This window comes from Lagopus leucura, unplaced genomic scaffold (genome assembly GCF_019238085.1).
Source record: "Lagopus leucura isolate 7727_CA_CO unplaced genomic scaffold, USGS_WTPT01 Super-Scaffold_100009, whole genome shotgun sequence".
Lineage (NCBI taxonomy): Eukaryota > Metazoa > Chordata > Aves > Galliformes > Phasianidae > Lagopus > Lagopus leucura.
The window spans coordinates 26,855,491-26,880,317 of record NW_024962266.1 but is presented as its reverse complement, the minus strand read 5'-3'; the positions used below and the strand labels follow the sequence as shown (position 1 = coordinate 26,880,317).

Here is a 24,827-nt window from a genome sequence, read left to right as displayed (position 1 = left end):
ACCTTACAGTATTTTTTTAGATGCAGGATTATATTCACTCTTAGAGGCTCTAATACAAACGAGGAAGGCGCACGCATTTCGTGTCTCACACCTTTTTTATTTTCTGAGCAGCGTTGATACACGTTTTAAATACTGCATTTACGTTGTTAAAACATGGACCTGTTTATGTACACTTGTTTGCAGTTTGAGAACACACGCTATCAAGTCGTCATTTGTACAGTAACAACATATAAAAGAATAATCACACCTGGAAATTTAAACACCCGCTGCCCTGTTTGCTTCGATCTAGAAGCTGCACCAGCAGGAAAGGAGCCTCAGCACTGCGATAGCTGGATCAGGAAACAAACACCACTCCTCTAGTAATTGTCCTCAGCTGCTTTGATTGGTTGCAGTTAATTTAATAGTATAACCTTTAAAAATTGTGGGGCAAGGTAATACTTTATCTTCACTCCTCATATTAAGGTTCCAAAGCAAGCTTAATGAGAAGCCATTATAAAATCATACTGCTAAATAGTATCTTAACTCACAATTGAGCCTATATAATTATACCAGTATTGCAACTGACAATTACGACTGCTGTATCAGACTCCCATCTGAGCAGCGCGGTGTACGAAAGGTAACTCACAAGTGCTGCACTAACTGCTACTTGGGCTTAACGTGACCCAGGTCAGAGCTCTGCCCTCAGCACATGCAGCACCACGGTCCCAAAACCCAGGGCTGGGTGCCTGTGATAGAAAACCAAAGCGCTGAGCTCTGCTCAGGACCTGTCCCAGACTGAAGAACGCGAGGGCTGCAGGTCAGGGTTGGGAGCAGCTCTTTAGGAGGTGACACCAGGAGCCAGGCACACGTCAGCAGAGCTGGCTCTAAGCAGTGCCACCCCTGTGCACCAGCGCCAGGCAACCTTCACATCATCCAGCTAGTGGTGAACCACAGCAATTAGTACATTTGGAAATGACATTTTGAAGACTATTGACATATAAAACATTATCCTCTTTATGAAAATAGACCAATTTCAGCACGGCTTGCCTTTTTGGAGGAGGAGGACACATTTTATTTTATTTTTTTTTCTGAAGGCAAGTGTTCTCCTGGAGAGCTGCCCATCACCTGGTGGGAAATGTCCTTACAGCAAGACAAACTCCTCAGTACTAAATCTCTTCAATCTTTTCTTTTCATCCTCAGAGAAAAGGTCATTTTCTTCATGGAGTGGACTGGAAGCAAAGTCATAGTCTCTGGAATGACCCTTCACAAAAGTAAACAAGGGGTATTTTTCCTTGGATGAAGATTTCAGCATCTACAATGCAAAACACCAGATATAAGATGTCACACCGGAAATGAAGAAATACGGTGAGCAGTTACATTAATCTAATTATGGCTGTGAAATGGACAACGCATCTCTTATTATCTTAATTATCATACTAGAACAACGCATTGCACAGGCTAAACATCCCCTCCTCCTTTTAAACAAACATTTCCTTCCATTTCTTGTGATAGTGAAAAAGCCACTCTGATTCCTTTCTCTTTACTGTCGTTCAAAACTCTCCACTTCATTCTATTTTATTATAATGGCCACTGGCTATTCTAAAGTGAAAGCTGGGGAAAGGGCAAGGAGATGTGGCGAAGGCATACGCTGAGTAACAAGCAAAAGCAAAGGAAGAGTAACAGATGAGTATTTGCAGAAGAAAGGAAAAAAGTCGGTCAGGAAACAAAGCATTTGTAAGTCTTATGAGACCACACAGCCAGATAGGAGCCCACAGGTAAAGTCAGATATTCGGGTTTTATTTATTTTATAACAGAAAACTGTGCCAAAGTATGTATTTCGTGACTTTGAAAAGGCACCAAAGAGTACATTTTGCAAAGTTCTCATTTCTAAGAGCACTTCACACCAGCCGTTCTGGAGATCTGTAGCTGGGGTTGGTTTATAATATGGAAAAACAAGGAACCCAGCAGTAGGACATTCTTATTGCAGCTGAATCTGCCTTTGGCAAAGACAGTGGCCAAACTCAAGAAAAATGGCTCCTGCTCTGTTTTGCAGGCATGCCTTACATGGTACAAAGTAAGCACGTGTGGGACCAGGGCTGTAATTGCTGCAATAATTCTCTAACAGGGGAATGGCAGTGGATAGGTCTATTTTACTTGTAAGTTCTTCAAATGCCACTGTGATGGGATTTCTACAGTGCTTTGATAACCACCAATATTTTTACTATTTCACTGTTCAAGTCTGGATGCATTTTCTTGTCCCTCAATCTACCAGCTATTTAATTCCAAACTAAACTACAGCAGCTAAGTAACTGGCAAGTACAGAAACAAAGGGCAACTTGAATGGATTTTCACCACTTTCTCAATTTGGGCCCCTGATTTCAGTGCCTTTATTTCTCTGTCCCCAAGTACTTGGCACATAAGGTTTATCCTCAGGCAATATAAGCAAGCCCTTTTCTCCCATCTCTTATTAGCCACAAATGCAGCAAGAATCTGAGTTTGTTAACCTCGGCTGCACACAGCAAACTGAGTGCGCTGTGCCAACAGTTTGGGAGTTACAGTGCTCAAATTGCAAGAGGAAATGCAGAAGAGCAGGAAAAAACAAAGCATGTGAAGGACTGAAAGACCACCGAATGTTTTTCAGATGGCATCTGTATCTACACTTTCCTGTATTACCAAACTGCTGTGTCTGAAATGCACTGATACAAAATAATGTCATTAACATTAGAGGGATATCCAAAGTATGAGGAAAACAGCTTGCACAGATTTAAGTCTCTGAGCTGTGAGCCGTGACTGTTTTCACAGCTTATGTGCAGGGAAACAAAAGTGCTTCATCCCGAACTCAAAACAGGAGAAAGAAAAGCAGAACTTCCAATGCAAGTGATTTTGTAATGAAATTTTTTACCTCACTGAGTAAGAATCAAAAGAAACAACTTCAACATCAATCAAAATCTACCGAATATGAAGTTTAAAATGCTGTTTTAACTGTAATGCTAATGCCACCTAACAAGGCAATCAGAATGCTGCACGAACATTCATTCTTTGTATGGATGTGGTAACTGCTATGGTTAGAACATTAATATCATGAACAGTCCTGCTGCTCTGGAATCCTTTTTTTACATCACAGAACACTGTTATTTGCTACCGCCGTTAATACAACAGATTAGTCAAGCATTCATACGCTGGAATAATCAAGACAAAAAAAGGTCGATTACCTTTGGACCTAAGTAAACCTCCACCTGTGCTGTCCAAGTGGAAGGACCCAAGCAGACACATTTACTGGGTGATACCTGACTTCAAAACATTGTCACCGAATTACAAAGGCGCCGCTTTACATTTCAATGCAATCACAAACAGCACTTAGGCTAACAAGAAATAACAGACAATTTTGACCCGATCAAACACTTCCATTTAAAAAAAATTCCTCCCGAGGGATTTCGGTGCCTTTCGGAAGGCGCCGCGGGGCGCGGGGCAGCTCGGCAATATTCTCACTTCAATAGCGCCACCTCGCGGCGCCGCCCGGCAGCACCGACGCCCATCACCCCCAGCTTCACGTACCGGTGAAAACAGATGGAATGAAAACCAATCTAGATCTCTCTGATTGTGAAAGCAGCAGTAAATACCGAGAAAAGAATGATTCCTGCTTGGTACGGCCGAGCTGGTTCTCTGCCTCACCCGCACGCAGCACACGCGCAGTTGGGCTGAGGGCTGCAGCTCCGACACCCACCTTTGTTATTTCCTCAGAAGCCTTCTCAAAGTCCTGCACAGTTCTACAGTAAAATCCTATCGTACAGCTCGGATCCATTTTTTTGAATGACATCTTTTTGGGAGAAGGACAGTGGAATGACTGCAACGTGCAAGATTAAAAACCATCAGATAGATTGTTAAGGTTCAGGATAGCACAGACCCAAACGTTCACTTTTTCTGCCTTAATGAACAGCCTTAACATACAATCCCCTGTATCGTGTGTGTTAAAACCCAGCAAATCCTTAAAGTTATTTCTTCCCCCCCAACATGCCAGTAATTCTGCCCCTCTCCACACGCTTTACGTGTGCAAAGCCCCTTGCAGTGATGCTGCATTCGCCAAAGTTGCTGGTGGCACCGTGGCAGTTTGACATCTATCGCAGCTTGAGCAGTGCTTTATGAACGTTCCCAAGGCAGAGGAGGTGAATGTTTTTCTGCAAATTGAATCAGTAACAGCTTGTGCACTATCTCACAATTACTGCTTTACTACCACCGCCCATTGCCCCTTCCCTCCCCCAGCCTCTATAAAAGCCACATAATGGCATAATCCAACCTCTTCTATTTTCCTTTGGTAAATGAAATGGGTTAAGAAAAACCAAAACCACACACACACACAAAAACCTGTATTACAGTAATCCACAAGTAGGAAAAAAAAACCCCAAACAACCAAAGAAAAGCACGCTCTGCTTTATAAATACATATTTTTTCTTAATGCAAAATCTCTTTCCATGACAGATGATGATGTGACAGCCCTGGGAGCTGATGCTATCAGCAGCCGTGGCAGAGAAGATAAAACAAACAAGCCCAAAGCACCCTCGCCACTCTTCTTTCTTTGGCAGTATCTGAGAGAACAGACACCCATCTGCCATTTACCCTGACGGTGCTGTGTGCTCACCGATCACAGGAGCTGTGCTCTTGGTAAAGCACAAGTTAGGCTGTGGATTCACGCCGGCAGCGGAGCAGCAGCCCCGGCTCCCGTGCCGACAGGGCGGGCACAGCTCGGCACTGCAGCTAACAGCACCGCGTCCGCACGGCGCTGCAACACAGCGACCGCCCGACCTAAACGCAGGTTTGGTCACAACTTCTGAAGGGGATCAGCATCCCCCAGGGCATATTGTGCTCGGTGTCCTTGCACGGTTCAATACGAGCCGCTGTGGCACGGCGCTGGGCAGCGCGGGGCTGACACCGCAACGCCGGGGCTCCGTTAGCAGCACCAGCACGGCTCCTCTGCACAGAATCACAGCTGCTGCAATGCAATTCGACTGCAGCAACAGCAACCCCTGATAGACAACGTCAAGCAGTCCCTAGGCTAGAAACCCATCTCGTAGTTTTAATTTTTTTTTTTTTTTTGCTAGGCAAAGTCAATCTACAGCAGACAGCAGCACCGGTTACCTGGTGTGAGAGCATCTGACAGCGTGTTACACAGGGGTGGGTGCTGCTGTTTAGTTGCTTTTACAAACCTGAGAGCTGTTTCTATTCAACCTCTGCTAAAAAAAAAAAAAAACAAAAAAACAACAACAAAACAATCTAAGCAAAGATTAGAATTAATATTCATCCTGGACTCTTTTTTTTTTTTCTCCCCAATTCAGGTTTCAAAAGCAGAAATTGAAGGCTGAATCTTCCGAATCTTCCTTCCTGAGTCACCAAATCCATAAATGCTTCACGTATTTATTCTGCCTTAGATCTCACATTTCACCACCAACATTCTGCCTGCAGTTGTGCTGCACCGTTCAGGGCAGTATTCTTAATGCTACACAAATCACCACACAACAAAGAGAAGTGGGTAGGCATTTTTTTTCCACTCCTCCAAACAAATGGATTCTGGAAGCCAATACAGAGTGGATTGATTTCCAACTTATTCTGGACAATTTGTCAATTTTGAAAATACTCCCTACAGATAAATCTAACAAGCAACTATCCACACTAAGAAAGCAATTTCTGTTTACTTTTGACATTTCTGGACAAAGATATAATGCTATTAAATGCACTAAGCATTAAATTGCAATATATTTTCCGTCTGCAGAAAAGCATTACAGCGCGATCAAGCCAAGCTGGCAGCCTGCGTGCCTTCAAAATACATTTGAAAACCTTCTTATTATTTGGAAATTCATATTCATGCCAGCCTGCAGCATAATGTGCAGAATTAGTCACGGGAACAGAAGACAAAAAGATGTGTATGCTTTGTAGGCTGGCCGCTGAGCTGCGGTGCGACCTTAAGGAAGTCACTTCAGCTCCACATCCCTGCGCTCTCCCCACCTTTTGTCTGCCTTACCCAATTAAAGTGTAAAATGTTCAGAGAAGGCGCTGTATTTTACAGCAGTTATTAGCATTAAGGGGCAAAGATCTTGGCTATAATCGCTGGCTGCTGCCACAAAGCAGCAGCAAAATAGGTGGAGAGCCAGGACTCGGCATCTCTCCCTTCAAATACCTCGACAGGGAAAATCCAAAGATATCCCAGGCAGAAACTTATATTACTCTTAGAGATATTTTCCGATACATTTGGCTGAAACTAAAATAGCAACCATGTTCCCTTCCTGAATTCAGGACCCTCTAACCTTCCAGAGGTCCCTAGAATTCCACCTGGCAAGCCATGCCACTTACAGCATCTTGCTAAGCACTCATACTGAAAAATATGTTTGCTTTAAGTCAGCCCTAGGATTTAACATTAGCCCTTTGATATATGTAATCTCTTTCCCTAAATACTTAATACTTTTTAATGGTGTTGTGATTAAGGTATTGTGATCAATTTCCAAATATTACCTCCTTGGAACTGGTATGTTAGCAGGTATTTCTTTTCATGATAGTAATTAGAACGCTGACACTCATTCGATTGTCCTCTCTCAGCTGAAGTTAACTCCTAGCTGCTATATAAACCAGAAGCCATATAACTTCATTATACACCATCTGACTTGCATTCTCAGTGTACCAAGCCAATTTAAGAACACCTATTCTGTTTTTGAGCTGTGAGTTCAAGAGCTACTTAAGACAAACTTCCATTTTTGCAGGACTTTACTGCAAACCTTCAAGAATCCAATGTGAAGTGAGAGTATTTCAGGGGGTGACAGGCATACATATGCACCCTTCCTCCTTATTTAAATGCAGCTTGCTTTTTCTGAAGCTGCATTTCCACTTTAGGAGTGCTTCAGTCCAGAACACAGTGGTGTGAGGAATTAGCACTAATAACCAGCTCTGTTCCAGAAGCCTGGATGCTGTCCTAAGCAATGCATGCACCCAGTGTGCATTTCCACCTTGATAGGAGCTGCTTTGAGGAGTCTGGGAGCTCACGAGGAAGTCGGACAGACCAAGATCAAGGAGAGTTTGTACAGATGGCACTGAGTGCTTTCACTGTGAGTACTGTGGCTATTGAACTTCTGCAGCTGATAATGTTTTCCCATGGTGCTTGTAAATGGAGTCCTTTAATAACCTCCTTGAAGCTCTATCTATTTTCAATGCGAGTTATTTGGAAAGAAGTTAAAGAAAAGGGAAAACAGTACTGTAAAATAAAGAACATGGTTTGCAACACCCAGGCACAGACACATTGCACCTACTGGCACCAAGAAAGTCACAGCCTAAAAAGGGCTGGGAGGGAAAGAAAGAGCAACCCCAGTACCAACACCTTCAGACAGCTTGATTAAAAATAATAAAACTCATTAAAGAAGAAACTCTGTTTCCAAACTGACTATGGGCACCTTGCAGCTTGAATTTCCAACACAATAAAATTATGAAAACACAACCAAAAATGAATGAACCCAGTGTATATCCAAGTTAATCGGGTTTGAGATCTCCAAATGCTGGTCCTTTTCTCCAACAGAAAAAATACGTAAGTAAAGCAGTCATCTAGTTTTGAGTCTTTCCAATCCTTAAAAATAAAAAGATGTAAGTTAACGATGTAAAAATTAAAACCTCATATGGCGTTTTTAACCTCTGGTCATTTCTGTTGATTACAGGCCTATAAAGGAGGGCAGAACTTTGATAAATAACTCGTAACTGTAAAACCATAAAGATGCAGCTAGCTAGAACATCTCTAAATAATTAGTGTTTGATTCATATGGGAAGAAAACAGTGCCAGGTCTATATCCATAGTACCTCAAGAGGGAAATCCTTTATGCTGACATCTACAAAAGATTGGCAGTAATGAGGATCCATGTAAATCAAACTGTCATCTGCAAGGACAAAACAGAAGACAAGTAATTCAAAAAACACCTTATTATTACACTGCTTACAATCCAATTTCTATGCAGAACAGCAGAAAAAAACACCAGCGAGTAACTGCTTGCCAGGCTGATATTCATTGACTGAAGCATAGGTTTTTGCAGGACAGATTAACTTTTGCATAATCAAACATGCTTGTATAAGCAGAATTTTTATAAAGTGATGAGACTGTCATCTAATTTTTGGTGATAAAATTACTTTTACAAACATACAATTATATTCTGGAGTTTGCATATGAAAAATGTATTGCGCTGCTTCATCCTGACAGGAAGAATATATTGCTTGTCATCTGAGCATCAACTACCAGCACTTAAACGAGCCAAAAGTAAATACGTAAATAAGAACTGCCAGATAGGAATGGCAAAGCTCCTGAAGTTTGGTGAAACAGATAAATTATGCCTTGTTTATGCAACAAGGGAAATTAAATGTACATTTTACAGGATCCAATTACTATATGAGGCGAATGACAAATGAATGGACTTTGGTAGATATGATGAATTAATAAGGTACTCGTTTTGCTATTTTAATCATGCTATTTCCCACTGGCCCTACATTAACTTCCTAACTCTTAAAGAAAAATACTGAAGAGTCATAACATATTAAAGTACTAACCTTGAAATCCAGCAAAGTAATACGACTGCTTGGGTTTGCCACCAATAATACCAACACAATACTCAAGGCTTAAAATACCCTACAAGCAGAACATTAAATAATTAGGACAGTGCTAAACAGAAAAAGGAGCAAATGGAATCAAAATCTTTTATCTTCCTGTACTGCTTTTAGGCAAATCACTATTTTTTCTCTTCTTCACCCCCAAACTCCCCAGGTACTTGACATTAGGAATTACTTTCCTGGCTATGTCATCCTGCACATCTCCTGAGAGTTCCCAATCCAACCTGGGTTATTAAGATAAGTACCTACAAAGCAAAATAAGTCGGCGTGGAGGTCCTCTCACAAGGTTCTGTTTCTCTGTGGGGCTCACTGGGGGACTGTGTGCATCCAGTCTTGGCTGAACACAGCTCTCCATTTGCTCCCCATCAGCTCCAGCAGGAGCTGCATTTTGCCAACACTGCGTGCTTTGGAAATGGAGCTCAACTGTTCTAACACAATCGAAGCCCAAGACCATTAAATACTCTGAAAATTGAGCAGCCTTTAAAAATCAGTAAATCATGGTGGCTTTCTGGTGGCACTGCACAAACCTTGGGTTCACCGCTTGGACGCTGGCCTGAAGTGGGACAGCAATCCAGAAGAGAACCATCCGAGCTAAAAGGAAATCTCCATTAGCTGGCAATCATACCCATATCCTCTCCTCTAGGATATCACCCATTAAAATTATAACCATTACATTATCATTGTCCAAGCTGGGAGAATTTCTCTCAACAAAGTGATTGATATTTCCTGTTCTATTAAGGCCAAGGCTTCTTGTTGAGATAAATTTTTCCTTACTCAGACAATGATAAAGTAATGGAACATGACAAAAATTGTTGTATGCCTAACTTGAGACACTAACAAAGTCAGCTTCAATGTAGTTTATCCAGCCTGAGAGAAAATGCTTACTTAAAATATAAATGAGAAGGCTTTTTGAGAAAATGTTCCTTGATACTTAACATTACAGTAGGTGTAGGCAGAGGAGAGGGAAAGGCTGCATCAGCTGACAACGACACATCCTCTGCCAGTGAAACAGGAGGAGAGCAAAGCTATTTAGAGTAATGAATAACTGTTTAATCTATGGACATTTTCTTGTGAAACTGAATTATGAAATATTTATCAATTTTCATCCATAAATATAAAACCCTTTGTAAAAATTACCTCTGGTACTACATTCTAAAATCTGCATTTTTAACTTTAATCCAAATCCCAAGAAATTCAGTCACTGTTCAGCGAGCAGCCAAGAGAGAGACTGGGGTGACTGATAGACTCAATTGAAAGCCCTCTTATCACAGTCCCCATTATCAGCAACTGTGAGAGGCAGCGCCGCTCCTGGTGAGGCAGCACAGAACTCTCCTCAGTGAGGCTGGTGCTGCTAAGCAAACCTAAATGTGCCTGTGCTTGGAAAGTCAGTGCCAAGCAAACATATTTCATTCTGGCAAAAAAGCGCTTTCGATAGCTAAACTGAGAAAGCCTCTGCAGGGTAGGACTGGCTACAGACACCCATCAATCATAAAAGCCAACATAAAAGAGTTGGAGTCACTTTCCTTTAGCTGAGAAAACCTTATGGAAGTTGCAAAAGCAACTGTTTGTTAGCTTACAAAGGAAAGGCCCATGCATTTTCCTGGACGTGACTGATCCAAAGGCACTTTTGCACTTGATGCTGGAAGTAAAGTGAGGTTGTTGTACATCACGTGTACAGCTTAACTGTGGCAGAATTAAGCACAAATGAACTAAAACTTTTCCCAAACCACTTGGAAAGAAAAGGAATCGGGAAAGAAAAGCTATTTGGTAGATCATCACTGAAATGAAAGGCTTCATCTTTTTGCCTCTGTGCCACAATTTCCTGAAATGCTGTAGAAATGTGAGTCAGAACACATGGATGATGCAGCAGAAAAGGCCAACTCTCACGTTTTGTAAATGACTCGAGGGTGTGCAACTTTAATTCTTGTTCTAATACTTAGAAGACAGCATTTCCTACTGCATCATGGAGAAAGATAAAGCAGAAGGGCAAAGAGAAGGATCTCCTCACTAAGATGAATATTCTTGTGCTCAGTGGGGACTGCCCATTGTATTACCATCCATCTTCAAGTGTTAACACTGTAAGTGGAGCCTCCACTAAAAACAAAACAGGTTGCCAGAGACTTTCTTCTCCTCTCTGCTTTCTCCTTAAGTTTCACTTTTCTTCCAGTTCATTTCAATTTGTGGTAACCAATTGCTACTTTTGCATCACTGCGCTCAGAAGGATTCATCCCACTGGCCAGACAGTGAAGCAGTAGTTGAAGTAATGTCTAATGTTGTCAAAAAATTCTATCCCCTCTCTCAAGGTGGAGAAAATGAAAAAGGGAAGGACAGGAAACAACCTTAAGGCATTTGGCATTTAAGGAAACAAGAAACAGAATAAGGTATTTGCTATGTTTGTATTTTAAAATGCTGGCTGATACTTATTATAGCACAACTTTGGCAGCATATGTAACTAAATTATCATTTATAATTTGAGCCACTGCGTTAATGTCTTTTCAGATAGCTGCTTCAGGAGTAGAACAGTTTTCACTGCTTTACCAAGGGACATCAAGTGCTCTGCAATTACGTCTCATCTTGTAATAGGGAAATTTAAAATCTGTAAAGTCAAACTTTACAACCTTCAACTGTAAAATCACCACCACACATTTAATAGGTAGAAGATTGCCATCGTGAAGTCTCCTAGTGCTCCGATTTGAAAAATGATTGAACTCTCATTTCATACCTTTACAAACTCTAAGTAGTCCATGTTTGTTCTTTCTCCACCGAGTCTCACTGGAACTAATATAATTACAGCTTTTGTGTCTGTTTCTCCAGAATCCATAAAAGAACACTGTCTGTCAATAACATCTGAACTGTAGACTGAAAGGAGACACAAAAACATTGGTATGTAAGACACAGCTTTTCAGGCGCACCTACAGAATGACATCACTGGGGCTGACAAAGTGTAACTGCAGCCCTTTGAAAGTATCACTGTCCTCCTGAAACACAGTTCCTGAGCAACTCCTGACATTGTTATCCTTCCTGACAATGTTATCCTTCCCTGTTTTCAGCAATATTTTGTAGCAATCAACTGCTGCTGAAGTAAGACACGCTGCCAGGAAAATGCAGGAGGAAGAGCTTAGGAGAAAGGTAATTTAAAGGAGAAAGGTAATTTAAAACTTGAAACACTACACTAGCAGAATCATAAACGTGTTGGTAATAATAATAATCAATAATTGGTTTTAATAAATATTTATGTTCACTGCCAGAAGTTAATACAAAGCAATGAGTGGAAGTACTTCATGTAGTTACTGCTTATTCCCTCCAAATTAAGAGGGACAGGAAAATCATCACAGGGCAAAGAAATGAGAAACAAACAGAAGTTTCCACTGTCATTTTAGGTCAGGTAAGGGCATACGATGAACCAGTTTCTGTTTAAAACTGGTGTGATTGATTTCCCATCAGGGAAGGTTGTTGTTCTCCGTCCTACCAGCATCAGCCGTGACATACGGAGCATTTCTGGCCGCTAAACACAGCCACTAAAACCTACATTTGAAAGACTACATGCATTAGTGTAACATTTCACCGTGTTTTGGGTTGTTTTTGTCATCATTTTCTGCTCCTGGCCATCCAGAGCCCTGAGCTGCTCTGCTTGTTGTTGCTGACTCCAAGAGCTGTGCTGCAGCACGAGGAAGGCTACCTGCACCCCTGACTGGCTCTCTATCCTCCTCGCATCTCTGAACTCAAAGCAAAAAGGTCTTCTTCCTATTCTGAGGTCCTGGTTCAGCATTTGTTTTCCCACTAGGAGAATGGCTAAAAAAGAAACCCTTGATGCAAAAGAAAAGAAAATGTAAACAGCAAAGCTACTCTAATTGAAATGAGATAATTTCATCTTGAAAGTAGATTCAGAAGCTGTTAGTGGCCTACTATTCAAACAACACTGAAGCAGAATACAAAAAGGATTAATAAGAGAAGTGCTCAGGCTCCCCAAATACAAAGCAATTGCAGGCAGACAGACTTCCTGGATTCTGAATTTCACTGTCTTAGTAAGAAACCACACAAGCAGTGTTTGAGGCTTTCAAGTTGTGATGTCTGAGTCTCAAAAGAGCAAACATCTGCCCGTATCAACAACTCCTTTGTCTACATAATCTCATTTATATGGCTCCATTGTTGAGTTTTTTTCTTCCTTTAGGGCTTTATTGTCGAGAGCTTATGAAAGGCATAAAGAGCATCTACTATGTTAGCAAGAATCTACAGTCACAGCATTTACCTGTACAATCCTGAGCAACATAGACTGTTACTCCCTGCAGCTCAGGGTCTCTTGCTTCTTCAACAGCTTTTCTAAGTACAAACACAAAACTATCATCTCAGGTTATAATAAAAATAACATTCAATAAACACATACTGTTTGATTTTTAGGAACACGTCAGGGTTTTTTACAACTGTTGGTGCTTTTTCTTTTTTAATTCCAGATGCCTTCTATTTCTGGTCAATACAGATGCAGGGAGATTTTTAAAAACAGAAATCAGAAAAGCAAAACAAAAAAAAGCAAACAAAAACACACAAACAATACAAGTGCAACCCAGATCTAGTGTACCAGGCAATGCTTTTTCCAAGCAGAGACAGCACTGCCTCTCTACTTAGAGGAAAAAATGAAAATCACACACGCACAGCCCACAACAAGAACACCCCAACATTACCTTACAGTGAAATTCACATTCAAATAACCAACACCTTTCCATTTAGAACATTTTTCTGTCATGTGCACTGGCATAATAAAGGCTAAACTTGCTGACAAAGACATTATTTGCAACTTGATAGATCTCCTTAGCTGACCTCAGTTCATACAAGTAGCCACACATCGGCACCCCTTCCCTCCTGAAATAAAAGCCAGCTTGTAAAAAGCTACAGGGTTTTGCCAAAACTTTCTAAAAGATCATTGCAGCATTAGGCTGCCCTCAGAGGGATAAGAGTAATGCAGCTAGAAACTAAGAAGCAAATATATGTCAGTAGTCTGAAGCATGATTATTATTCAAGGACAACATTTGTAAAGGAACTAAACTCTTCAAAATACAAGATTGGCCTCTGGCTTCCAATACATGCTTGCATTAAATGCTCACTGTCCCTTTATTCCACAGTTTATCCTGAAGAACTGTTTAATACAGTCGTTCTCAAGTGATGGGAGTGCTGTGCATTGTAAGCACTGCCAGAAGAGAAGTGAGATCTGGGAAAGGAATCCTGGGCGCTGCTTCAGAGCACTGCTGAGTTTGTTAGATGGATGCTGGAACAGATGTTTTTTCCCCACATACTAGGGAAATAGGTAACTGCAATTTAAAGCAAGCAGAAGGAATTCTGACAGTTTCTAATACCAAGAAAAAAATTCAAAACACATAAGAAAACACGTAAGTAATGCTAACCTGTCACATCACTGCATGTATTTGCATGAACGCACACACACACACCAGAGCATTTCTGGGCAGGTTTCACCTGAGGTGAGTCTGCTTCTATACTGAATAGCAAAACTGTTCATCGACATATGGAGAAACACACAGACTTTGACTTCTTCTGCTTCAATGACTTATTAGTGATGTAGTTTATAGGTGAACTGGTATCTAATAACATAAACGTAGATTATAAAAAAAAACCTGTAATATTCAAAGAAATGGTACAGAAAGGCACCACAGCAGGGAGAAATTTGACTTTCCACTTTTTTTTTAAGCCACACTGAATGTCACAGACCCTTTACTTTTACTGTGATATAATTATAATATTAATAGTCCCATACATTTACAGTTTCACAAGAATTTGATATGTGCAAAGAAATGCTGAAAACATCAATTTTAGCTCTGACATTTCATTACACTATCAGTACATTACAGCCCCCAGGTTACAGTATAAAAAAAAATCTATAATGTTATGCATGTTCCAAGGTTGAAAGAGTGGTTAGTTTTTAGAACATTTCACTCAATGAAGCTCTACTTAAAATGAAGCTCTACTTAAAAGCCTGGGTTTGGGAGAGACCTTGGGACTCCTACTGCCCAATGGACAGGAAAACAGGAACGTAGGCTTGTTGTGAATTGAGACCAAACAGCGGTGCTGAGTTTACTTCCTGCACCTGCTGCTATTTGCACTCCTGCCTCTGAAAAAAGCTCTCCAATTGCTGCTGATACGGACATTTTGTGAAGCCAATAATGATCAGTGAGATGTTCAATTAAGCCGAAGTAATCTCATGGTGCTCAGAAATGCTTCTCCCATAACGTGCACAGCACTGTAACAACAAAGAATAACCAGACTTTTACCTTAAAATGTGTGCAACAACTGCAGGCCCGTACCAATCTCCAGCAATTTTCCCAGACTTCTTTCCATATTCTATTAGCTGATGTAAGCCAAAAGCTGCCAACGGAGAGTCGCCAAACCAAGAAATTATCTTTCTGTGATAAACTTCATTTCTCATTTCACCATCGCCACAGTTTCTCCTTATTCTCTCCTGGTGGTTTGACAGGATCTTGGGCTCTCTTTCTGCTGTAAGCGATGCTTCCAACGATGCTGTCAGCTTCTTAACTGTGTGGGCTGTCCAGGATTCAGAATCTGAATTTTCAATGTCCAAGGCATCTGGCCAGACCCAGGCTGCAGGGGGAATTTGAAGATGCACGTTAGGCTTACTGTTCACTTCTTGGTATAATCAGCAGAGCACCCTCCTTTCTCCCCACAGGTTCTCCAGGCCAACAATGTGTACTTCATACAACAAGATGCCAGCAGTGCTAAAATGTAAACAAAGAACTGAAATGCAACAAGATTTGCTTTTATCTTCTGCTAGAAGATGGGAGGAAGGAAATACAGCTATCAGAAGTCTTGGCAAGCAATTTATGCTGAGATCACAGGTCAGACTGTGTGATCCCACTTAGCTAACATATAAAAGACTGACCTGATTACAAGGCACAGAACAGCCTCACATATTTTAAATACAGAAATTAGCTACCAAGTACCATCTGAACAGTTTCATTCATGTCAAAGAAGAAGTTTCAAACCCTGATTTTTATTATAATGGTTTGTCAGATATTAAAAAAACAGGCAAGACTGGGGAAATTCTCATGTAAAAACAAATGCTACTTCTTGGTGCAGCATCAAAGCAGACTGGCAGAAAAATACACCGCATTTCTTTAGTTAATGAATGTGTCAGTTCCCAGGTTTACCTGGACTACAAGGCAAACACATTTAAATGTTCAGCACAGCATCTGCAGTGTGCATTTCTAGTAAGAGGTTTCTCTAACAATGCATCTTTCCTGTCTCGTTCCTATTAATAACATCATGGTGGTTCAGCACATCTAGAGAGCAGTAATGCTTCCTTTGTCAGATGACTGAAAGTCTCTCCCACAAGTCTGAACAACTATTTGCAACACAGAGGATGTGAGGAAATCTCTACAACAGTAACCTTACTGTTAGATCAAAAACCATTCTGAAATCCTCAGTCAGCGCCCCAGAAGGCGGTGGGCAGGCTGCTGTGTGCCAGGAGGGAACAAACGCTATGGATGAGGCTGCCAGACAGGCTGGGATGCCCCGTCCATCCCTGGAGGTGTTCAAGGCCAGGTTGGATGGGGCCCTGGGCAGCCTGGGCTGCTGTGAAATGTGGAGGTTGGTGGCCATGCCTGTGGGGGGGGTTGAGATTCATGATCTTTGAGGTCCCTTCCAACCCTGGCCATTCTGTGATTCATTCTGCGAGGCGCTTTTGCCCAACAAGACACATTTCAGCAAGGCTGCCATTACAGCAGCAAGAGGAATCCTTTCAAATTCAGAGAGCAAGAACTGCAGCCCTCCATTTAATTCTTGCTGACGTATCCATGTAAAAGCCTAAGAAACAAAAAGGAAGCACAGAGACAATTGCATTTTAATTCCAAAATCCAACTTAGGGCTCCATATGGTCACAAATACTGCAAGACCATACATGGTCTGTTGCAGACCACTTCCACTTTTGTACATATTTGGACTGCCCCATATGGCACTCTGCAATCACCACATCACTTTCTAAACAGAGACTCTCTGGGGACAGTGCAAGGAACTCTTTGTAATCATTGACATGAAAAGCATAAAGCTGGGGCTTTTTTATTTTGAGCTATTTCGGAATGAGCCGTCACAACCCATACTCCCAGGTAGCCCCACTCACGTTTTGGTTTGCATTTTTTTAAATGTATGTATAGAAAAAAAGTTATATTTAAGGGATTTGTATTTCTCAGTACAAGATTTTCAAATATTTTCAACTAGTTGAAAGGAATAATGTTAATGTATGTTTTATGACTTAAAATATCTTCAGCAAAAGGACACTCAGTAAGGCAAGCTGACATTTCAGTGATGACACTGCCAAGAAAGACAACTTTGTGATGCAGCTGGCTTGGGACTGTGCTCACACCTTACATCATATTTGCATAGTAAGTACAAAGCATGATCAACACAGGCTTTCAGAACTATCTGCTACTAAAATATTCCTGAGGACTACCAAATAGCCTAGTCAACAATAAGTTGTATCCTAACTAATGCACCTCGACGGCTTCAGGCCCTTGTCTTGGATCATTTTGGCAACAAACAGTGGTGAGAGAGGACAGGAACAGTTCTTTGAAAGGGGCAGTCTGGTAGATTATGGAAGGGATTGAGGAAAAGAGGATGAAAGTGTAATTGAATGAAATGAAATTGGATGAAAGTGGATTGACAGTGTGCCCAGGTGGCCAAGAAGGCCAATGGCATCCTGGCTTGCATCAGAAACAGTGTTGCAAGCAGGAGCAGAGAGGTGATTGTTCCCCTGTATTCAGCACTAGTGAGGCCGCACCTCGAGTACTGTGTCCAGTTTTGGGCCCCTCACTGCAAGAAAGATATTGAGGCCCTGGAACGTGTTCAAAGAAGGGCAACAAAGCTGGTGAGGGGTCTGGAACACAGGCCATATGAGGAGAGGCTGAAGGAGCTGGGAATGTTCAGCCTGGAGAAGAGGAGGCTCAGGGGAGACCTCATTGCTCTCTATAACTTCCTGAAGGGAGGTTGTAGTGAGCTGGGGGTCGGCCTCTTCTCTCGTGTCATTAGTGATAGGACCAGGGGGAATGGTTTCAAGCTACGGCAGGGGAGATTCAGGCTGGACATGAGGAAGTATTACTTTTCAGAAAGGGTGGTCAGGCACTGGAATGGACTGCCCAGGGAGGTGGTGGAATCACCGACCCTGGGGGTGTTCAAGGAAAGGCTGGATGTTGCGTTGAGGGACGTGGTTTAGTAGGAGCTATTGGGAATAGGTGAACGGTTGGACTGGATGAGCTTTTAGGCCTTTTCCAACCTTAGTGATTCTATGATTCTATGATTCTATGAAAAGACAAGGTGGGTAACTGTGAGATCCAGAAATAGCCCTGGGCAGGACAAGGCTCAGCTTAGAAGAATGGGGCTGGAATGCAGGCTCAGCCTTTGAAAGCAAAATGTGTTCCAAGTCTCCTAAAGCTAGTTCTTTCAAACAGCTGTGATTGAAAGAGTATTCTGAGATAGACGAGGAGGGGAGAAAAAAAAGAGAAGTACATGGGGAAAGGGAGGAAATGAGCTAGTGAAAATTTCAACACAAAGAATGATCTATGGAAGTTAGATTAAAATCCTTCTATTAACTCAATATATTAATACTAGAAGAAATTGAATAATGTACAACTTAAAAACTGATAAAAGAACATCACTTTTGCTATAGCCCACAGCTATGGGCTGTGGAACTCATTTCCACATTTTCAGTTCGAGAAACGAGGAAGATTCAAGAGAATTGGACATTTACAGGGCTAATAGCAATACACAGGTATGGGATCACAATTTTTGCTTGTATTTCACTTCCAGTTTCCAGCATCTTTCTTTGACAAACTCTGTGTATGGGAACTGTTGCGTCACAGCCTGAACCACTGATTGAGCACCTGGGGAAAGTCAGTCCTGGGAGCACAGGTGAGGGCAATTCAGCTGAGTGACTGGAGGGGGTGGAACCTGGCTCCTCATTTAGACCTCATTTAAGGGCTGACTGTCACTAGGGAAGAATCTCTAGAGATCTCTCCTCAGTGAAGCTTCTTCCTGCAAGCCTAGCATCTTCTGATACAAGTGAGTAATCTTCCTCCCTTTCCTTATAGCACCTCTCTATCGTGCCAGTCCTCCCATCATCACACCTTTGTTGTAACACCTTTCCCATTGTATTGCTTTCTCCAATTGCTACACCCTGCTACTCTCCTTTTCAGAAATGGAAGAGCAGGTCAGCTAAAGCAATGCTCTGCCACAACATAACAAATTCTAGTATCAAGGAAAAGAAGTCCAGAACCAAAACTAGCTGGAACTTCAAATTCTGGCTGTATGGAGACTTTTGTGCTCCCACCAAAATGCCTGTGCTTAATCACACCAAATACAGAGCTCCTTGCTTGTAACTTACCTCTACCAAGGAAATGAAGCATAAGGCCTTGAGCCAGCAACATCTGACCAGTTCTGAGCGTGCAGCCCCAGCCACAGTCTGTTGTGAGTGCAGACCCCTTTATCTGAGGAAATTCCTCTCGGTAGGTCAGCCATATCCTAGAAATGAAATCTTTACGAAACTCCTCAACGTTTCCTGAAATCTCTGTGTTGATTTTATCAAAGTTGGATCCCTCTGTAGAGAGTTCACCAGATTCTGTAAAGCAAAGCACAGTTTAAGTTGTAAGGTGGGAACGGGGCTTCTGTTACTGCGATGAAAATACAATATACAGCAATGTAATTGGAAAGATAGGGCAAAGTTGGAAAAAGCAACAGTTGCTTCAAATACAAGGAGGGAAAATTGCACAGCAAATACATGAGAAGTGTGCTGGCTGAAAAAAAAAAAAATAAGAGCCAACAAGTGTCAATGAAATTGCTTCTGCAAGGAAACAACTGCTTAATTCACTTAAATGTAAGTAGTCTAATAGAGACATTCAGGAAAAAAAAACTTTGAAAACTGCATTCTGGAAAATGATAATGAAGGTTTTGGTGTCACTCCTCATATGAGAATTGTCACTATGCATTTTTTTAGAAAATGCCAGTTTGATAGGTAAATAAAGAATAATCTGGAGGGCTGCTATTTACAGAAAGAACAAGGCTTCACAGCAAAATGCAGATGAAGCAGGTTAGGATAGGTTGCATCAGTCGTGGTGGTCAACATATTTTGAATATAAAGCTTCTAAGCTTTTCGCATTCACATTTTGAATTCAGTGATCATGAAAGAAGAATCCTCAGAGAGGATTAAAAATATATACAGAGATCTTGCCAAGTAAGACTGAAATGTGTTATGTGATGTCTACGTACCATCAGATTTGAAGTGGTAACATTTTCCCAGCAGAAAGACTGGAGAGTTTCTACTGAAGTAAGTTTTTGTTTTCAATACCCAACCTGAAATAAATGCAGAACAAATGCAAATCTGTGAGTGAATTACTTCCATAAGACATTGCCAGTGGCATTTGATTAAGCCGAAGGTAAGCCCCAAAAGAGGAGTACAGAGTAAATGCACTAAAATGGGTAATATTACAAAACAGAGGTGAGTGTTCTGTCTTAAACTTAATGGTTATCCATACATGAACACTTGAATGCTAATGCAATTGTGCTACTGTGCAGAAACTGTTGAGATACAGAGGTGCTAAAGCTGAGTTCAAGTTGCTTTGTTTTGACTGGGAGTTCATTATTGTGTGGTTTGATTTGGTGGGGTTTCCATCCCCTGCAATAACATACAATAGGTTCTACATATGATCAATGGAAGTGCAAGACTATCAATTTTCCTGTAGTATTAACTAACCATGCTTCATCACAACATTAGGTTGCTTGGGGAAAACTCCTTCCATCCAGTGGGGATGGGATCTGGCCAAACACCATTTCACTTACTGTATTTCATGTTGTTCCATGCTGACATAAACTTTGATTTGATCTTTTCCACTTCATCTGTCCCTGTGGCCTCCATATTCAAATTCTAGAGGAAAAGCCATCGCTGTCTTGCAAGACATTAAATTCTGCTACTGTAAAAACAAAAATATAAATGTATCCACGGCACAGAGAACGCAGGGTGTAGTATCACTGCCTGCACATGACCAGAAACAGTAATAAGGTTGCTGAGAGGCAATTACGTGTTCCATGAATAAATAATAATAACACTTAATTCCAAACATACACTAGTAAAATTACCATACAAAGCTAAATAAAATATAATGTTCTCCAACAACTCTCTATTGCACAACAAACTGATCCAGGGCATGTAAACTGTGCTAGTGTGTGTGTATGCTCGTTCCAGTTTGCAGTGCAATGAAGAGCTGTATTTCACTGAACAGAACAGATACTATTCTTTTCCATTGAGAAGAATACAGGAAGTATCTCTTTCTGCTGTCAGAGATTCAGAGCATCAGCAAGCATGCCTTGGCATGAGAAACTGCATTAGCTTTAGATTTCTGATCAAGACTTTCCTAAGCCACAGTGTTTGTATGTGGGAGGAACTGACAGACACAGAACATGTTTTGCTGTGCGTGCACATGGCAGAAAATAGTTACCAACAATGTGTGCAATGACATAATTCTGAACAGAATTTACTTGCCAGAAGATGAGCAGAATACTGCCATCAAATCCATGTGTAGTTTACATCCCTTCTAAATACCACCTGCGGTGCAAACAGGCTCTCTTCTGATTGAATTGTGGAGTTGTTTTTTTTTTGCAGCAGTTCAACTGTATTACAAAAGTGAGAGAGGTAAAATGGGGGTGAAAGGCACTGCTGTGCAGATCATTCTTGTAGAAAAGTGCTTAAATTGTGTGAAAGGATGCGTGTATTTACTAGCTCTAAATTGCTGAGTGTAATTTATTGATGTTATACATACCCTCCTTATTTTAAACAGAGAATCTTGAGCTGCATCTACCTTTCCCTGTGTTGTTCTCCATCGAACTGGGATCAAAAGCAGATGAAGACACAAGCATTATTACTTCTTTCCACTGTGAGCATGTTTTCAGTAAATGAAATTTAACTGCTGATGGCATGATTCCTACTGCTGGTATCTCGGTGAAGAGAGAGTAAAGATGTTGGGGAGTCAGTGTCTTCAGAGCCCGAAGAAGTGAAAGCACTGCTCAGAGCACTGCAGGTAGGGCATGGAACACAACAATTTATTGCCCAGGCCTTCTCTAACATGTTATTTGTTATCCTATTATTTTATAAAAATTCATCAAGAATTTTTTGACCCAACAAGAGGCACACAAACATGTGGGAACACTGATGGCTTTCTGCTCTTGAGAAGTAACAGTTGGCAAAAGCCAAGTTTGATTAGCTGTGAATTAAGCTGGGTTTTTTGTAGGGGAAAGAAGAGAAAGACAGTTAAAGGATGGGACTTGATTTGTCACCTCTCCCACTCCCATTTTTTTTTGTTTAGGGAAGAAAAGGCTGCACAGATGAGCAGCACTGACTTGCTGGCCAAACTGGTGAGAGTAATGCATGCAGGAGGTGAGGTGTGCTTCCTCTGGTCAGTGCTCATGTGATGGATCAGAGATGGCCATTTATGTAGAGACCAGTGGTTGCCACAAAAGCTAGTAACTGTAAAAGCTTCCCCTGGCTAAAATTAGGAACGGAACAAGCTCTACTGTTCCTAAAAGGGCTGAAGGAAAAATGATGAAATGAGAAAAAGCTCATTTTCCTTTAAAGACAATGCGCTGTCATCTGTGCGCATCCTTCTTCCAGCCCTTATGGTGTGATGCTATACATGTGAAAAGGATTCCAAAGAAAAATGCTAACATGAAACAGCCAAATCTGTTCTGTTGAAAAATACAGCCCTCCCATTATCACAAGAGCTTCGGTTCCCCAGAGATTAATGAGAGAAGATGGCTGTGAATACAGATCTGAGCCCACTGGGCACAGTGCAACCCATTACAAACCTACAGCTGCTGGTTTATACTGGAGCTGTCTCACACAAAAGTTATGTAGGACGCTGGATGACAGCAATGGCTCTCGGGGTGAATTCCGTCCTCATGGGCTGCTGCTCCCTGCTGCGTGCAGGGGGAAATTCTTTACAGAGAGAGTGGTGAGGTGCTGGAACAGCTGCCCAGAGGCTGTGGATGCCCTGTCCATCCCTAGAGGTGTTTGAGGCCAGGTTGGATGGGGCCCTGGGCAGCCTGGTCTAGTAATTAGATGGGGAGGTTGGTCGCCCTGCATGTGGTGGGGGGCTGGAGATTCAGAATCTTTGAGGTCCCTTCCAACCCTGGCCACGCTGTGATTCCGTGCTGGGCTGCAGGCAGCTCAGTGGCTGTTCGTTGGGGTTTTCCCCGTACGTACGAGCAGCCCAGCAGCTGCGCTGAAGGCTGAGTAGCCTCTCAATGCGACTACACCGTTTATTAATTAAAGAATGACGACCGCCCTCACTTTTTTTTTTTTTCTCAGTACAGAAACGGAATTTTTGCAACGACAGCGAGCGCGACCCACGCGTAAACGCCCGCGGGAAGGCCGGGAGGCCGCACGGGACCTTCCAGCTGCAGGCGCGCGGCCGGCTGATATTTCCTAAAGGACGCGCGAAGCAGAACGGCGCGTAGCCGCGCTCCGTCACACCGCGCGCCACTTCATGACACCCGCTCGGACCTCCCCGCGCCGCACTCACGGCGGGGCCGTTCCCAGCCGGCCCGAGCCTTGGCACCGCGCGGCCCCGGCCCGCGCCGCGCTCGCCGCTGCCCCCGGCTCCGCCCGAGAATACGCGCGGCCGCCGCCGCCGTTCCGCTTCGCTTCGCCCCCCTCACCTGCCCGCGCTCGCCTTTCTTCCCCCGCCGGCGCCTCGCGGGGTGATCGACGCTTCCCCGCTCGCGCCGCCGCAGCGCCGCGGCCCTTCGCGGTCGCCGTACCTTGGGGGCGGGGCGGCGGCCTGTACAGCGGCTCTCTGCTGAGTCTCCGCTCCGGCTGACGGGCAAGATGGGGCCCGCCGCTTACCGCGCGGTGAGCCCCGTGGCGCGGCCGGCCGAGGAGCGGCCCGCCGGTGCTTAGCCGCGAGGGGCGCGCGAGGGACTACAGCTCCCAGAGGGCGCTGCGGCGGCGGGCGGCTAGGCCGGCGGCGCTCCCGCGCGGGGCATGCCGGGAGCTGTGGTCCGGCGGGAGGAGGGCTGGGCTGCGGGCGAGCCCGCGGGAAGGTGGGCGCAGGGCGCGGCGCATCGCTGCCCTCGCGCGCACCAGCTGTAGCTGCGCCACAGCGACGGGGCTCCAAAAACCTCACGTTCTGTGGGGGCTGATGGGATTTAAAACCCCAGCTGAAAGTTAAGTGCACGCTAACGCTGTTAACACTTCAAATCGCTTTTTAAAGTTGATGTTCTGAAAGTACGTAGGGAGGAATCATGCCTCTCAGTTTCCTGAGAGGAGCAACCTGCTGAGCGGTTGGTTGTAGCGTTTCATGAAGGCGGTTCTTCATCAGTTCTCAGCTTAAAAATAACCACTGGATGTGTGGGGAGCCAATGCTGCTCTGCCTTCCCCCCCCCCTCCCCCCAGGAAAAACCGAAAACACCAAAAGAAACACCAACAAAAAAACTGCAGGATGCAGCTTAAATTTCATATCCCATTTCATATCCCTGCTGCCCTTGAGTAAGGCTGTCCCTGCACTCGGCGCTGCAGCAGCACACCTTTGAGATGGTGAGGAAAACGTGCTTTTTGTTTTTTTTCCCATGTCATGATTTGACTGCCTTCTGGAGGCTAGAGGCCATCGGGCTGCGCTTACGTATTTTTTATAGCAGCACGTTATAGTACTGATCTAAAGGTGACCTTCAGAAGCACCAACAACTGGTTTTAACGTTGGCTGCTTTTTTTTTTTTTTTTTTTTTTAATGTACGGATCGGGTCCATAAGCACGTAAGATCTTGGGTATTAATGTGCAGAGCAGAAGACAAACCTTGTTTCAAGGATGTAAGTGTTGGGTTGGAGCCGGGATGTAGGAGCTCAGCACTCTGCTCCCTACTGCCCTTCAGCTCACCGCTGCACACCCATAAATCAGCCATCCCAGTCCTTTGGGGGAATCCTTCAAGCTCCAGCAGTGAGCATCTCCACACAGCAGCTGTTGCTGTTCCTTCTCAAAACCAGAAAGGAGCGGTGATGCAGGGAAAGTTGCTCTCGTGCCCTGTGCATATTCCAAGCCAAGATAAAGATTTTAAAGTAAAACACGCTTGCTGTTTGTATTAAAGTCATGAAAGACTGTCCATACAGTCCGGGTAATCTGTCAGTGCAGAAGGAGACAGGCCTCCCGCCTTCCAAATGTTATGACCCAT

General features: G+C 43.0%; 1 protein-coding gene and 1 long non-coding RNA gene across 5 annotated transcripts; one reads left to right on the top strand and one right to left on the bottom strand.

The window, feature by feature from the left end:
- Positions 1 to 76: 76 nt before the first annotated feature.
- On the bottom strand, positions 77 to 23,507 carry ATG4C (autophagy related 4C cysteine peptidase). 4 transcript variants are annotated; one of them, XM_042873679.1, is made up of 11 exons: positions 23,425 to 23,507; positions 20,452 to 20,582; positions 19,882 to 19,965; positions 19,001 to 19,234; positions 14,883 to 15,210; positions 12,854 to 12,942; positions 11,327 to 11,463; positions 8,545 to 8,623; positions 7,807 to 7,883; positions 3,704 to 3,823; positions 77 to 1,291 (listed from the first exon to the last, which is right to left on the bottom strand). In XM_042873679.1, the coding sequence occupies exons 2-11, from the start codon at positions 20,525 to 20,527 to the stop codon at positions 1,121 to 1,123; spliced, it is 1,395 nt and encodes a 464-aa protein (XP_042729613.1). In that variant the 5' UTR covers positions 20,528 to 20,582; positions 23,425 to 23,507; the 3' UTR covers positions 77 to 1,120. The 4 variants fall into 4 exon arrangements, with proteins under 4 accessions (XP_042729613.1, XP_042729612.1, XP_042729614.1 ...); XM_042873678.1 differs by lacking the exon at positions 23,425 to 23,507 and adding an exon at positions 23,323 to 23,409; XM_042873680.1 differs by lacking the exon at positions 23,425 to 23,507 and adding an exon at positions 23,323 to 23,409 and having other exon boundaries at positions 12,854 to 12,924.
- Positions 18,615 to 23,047, top strand: LOC122181280. Its single transcript, XR_006179392.1, has 3 exons — positions 18,615 to 18,678; positions 21,447 to 21,686; positions 22,978 to 23,047. It is a non-coding gene; the product is annotated as an uncharacterized LOC122181280 (long non-coding RNA).
- Positions 23,508 to 24,827: the final 1,320 nt, after the last annotated feature.

Coding starts and splice junctions, on each gene's coding strand:
- ATG4C (XM_042873679.1), bottom strand. CDS start 20,527: ATGGAGGCCACAGGGACAGATGAAGTGGAAAAGATCAAATCAAAGTTT. Junction 19,966..20,451: donor ATGGAACAACATGAAATACA/GTAAGTGAAATG, acceptor CATTTATTTCAG/GTTGGGTATTGAAAACAAAA. Junction 19,235..19,881: donor TTACCACTTCAAATCTGATG/GTACGTAGACAT, acceptor TTTGCTTTACAG/AATCTGGTGAACTCTCTACA.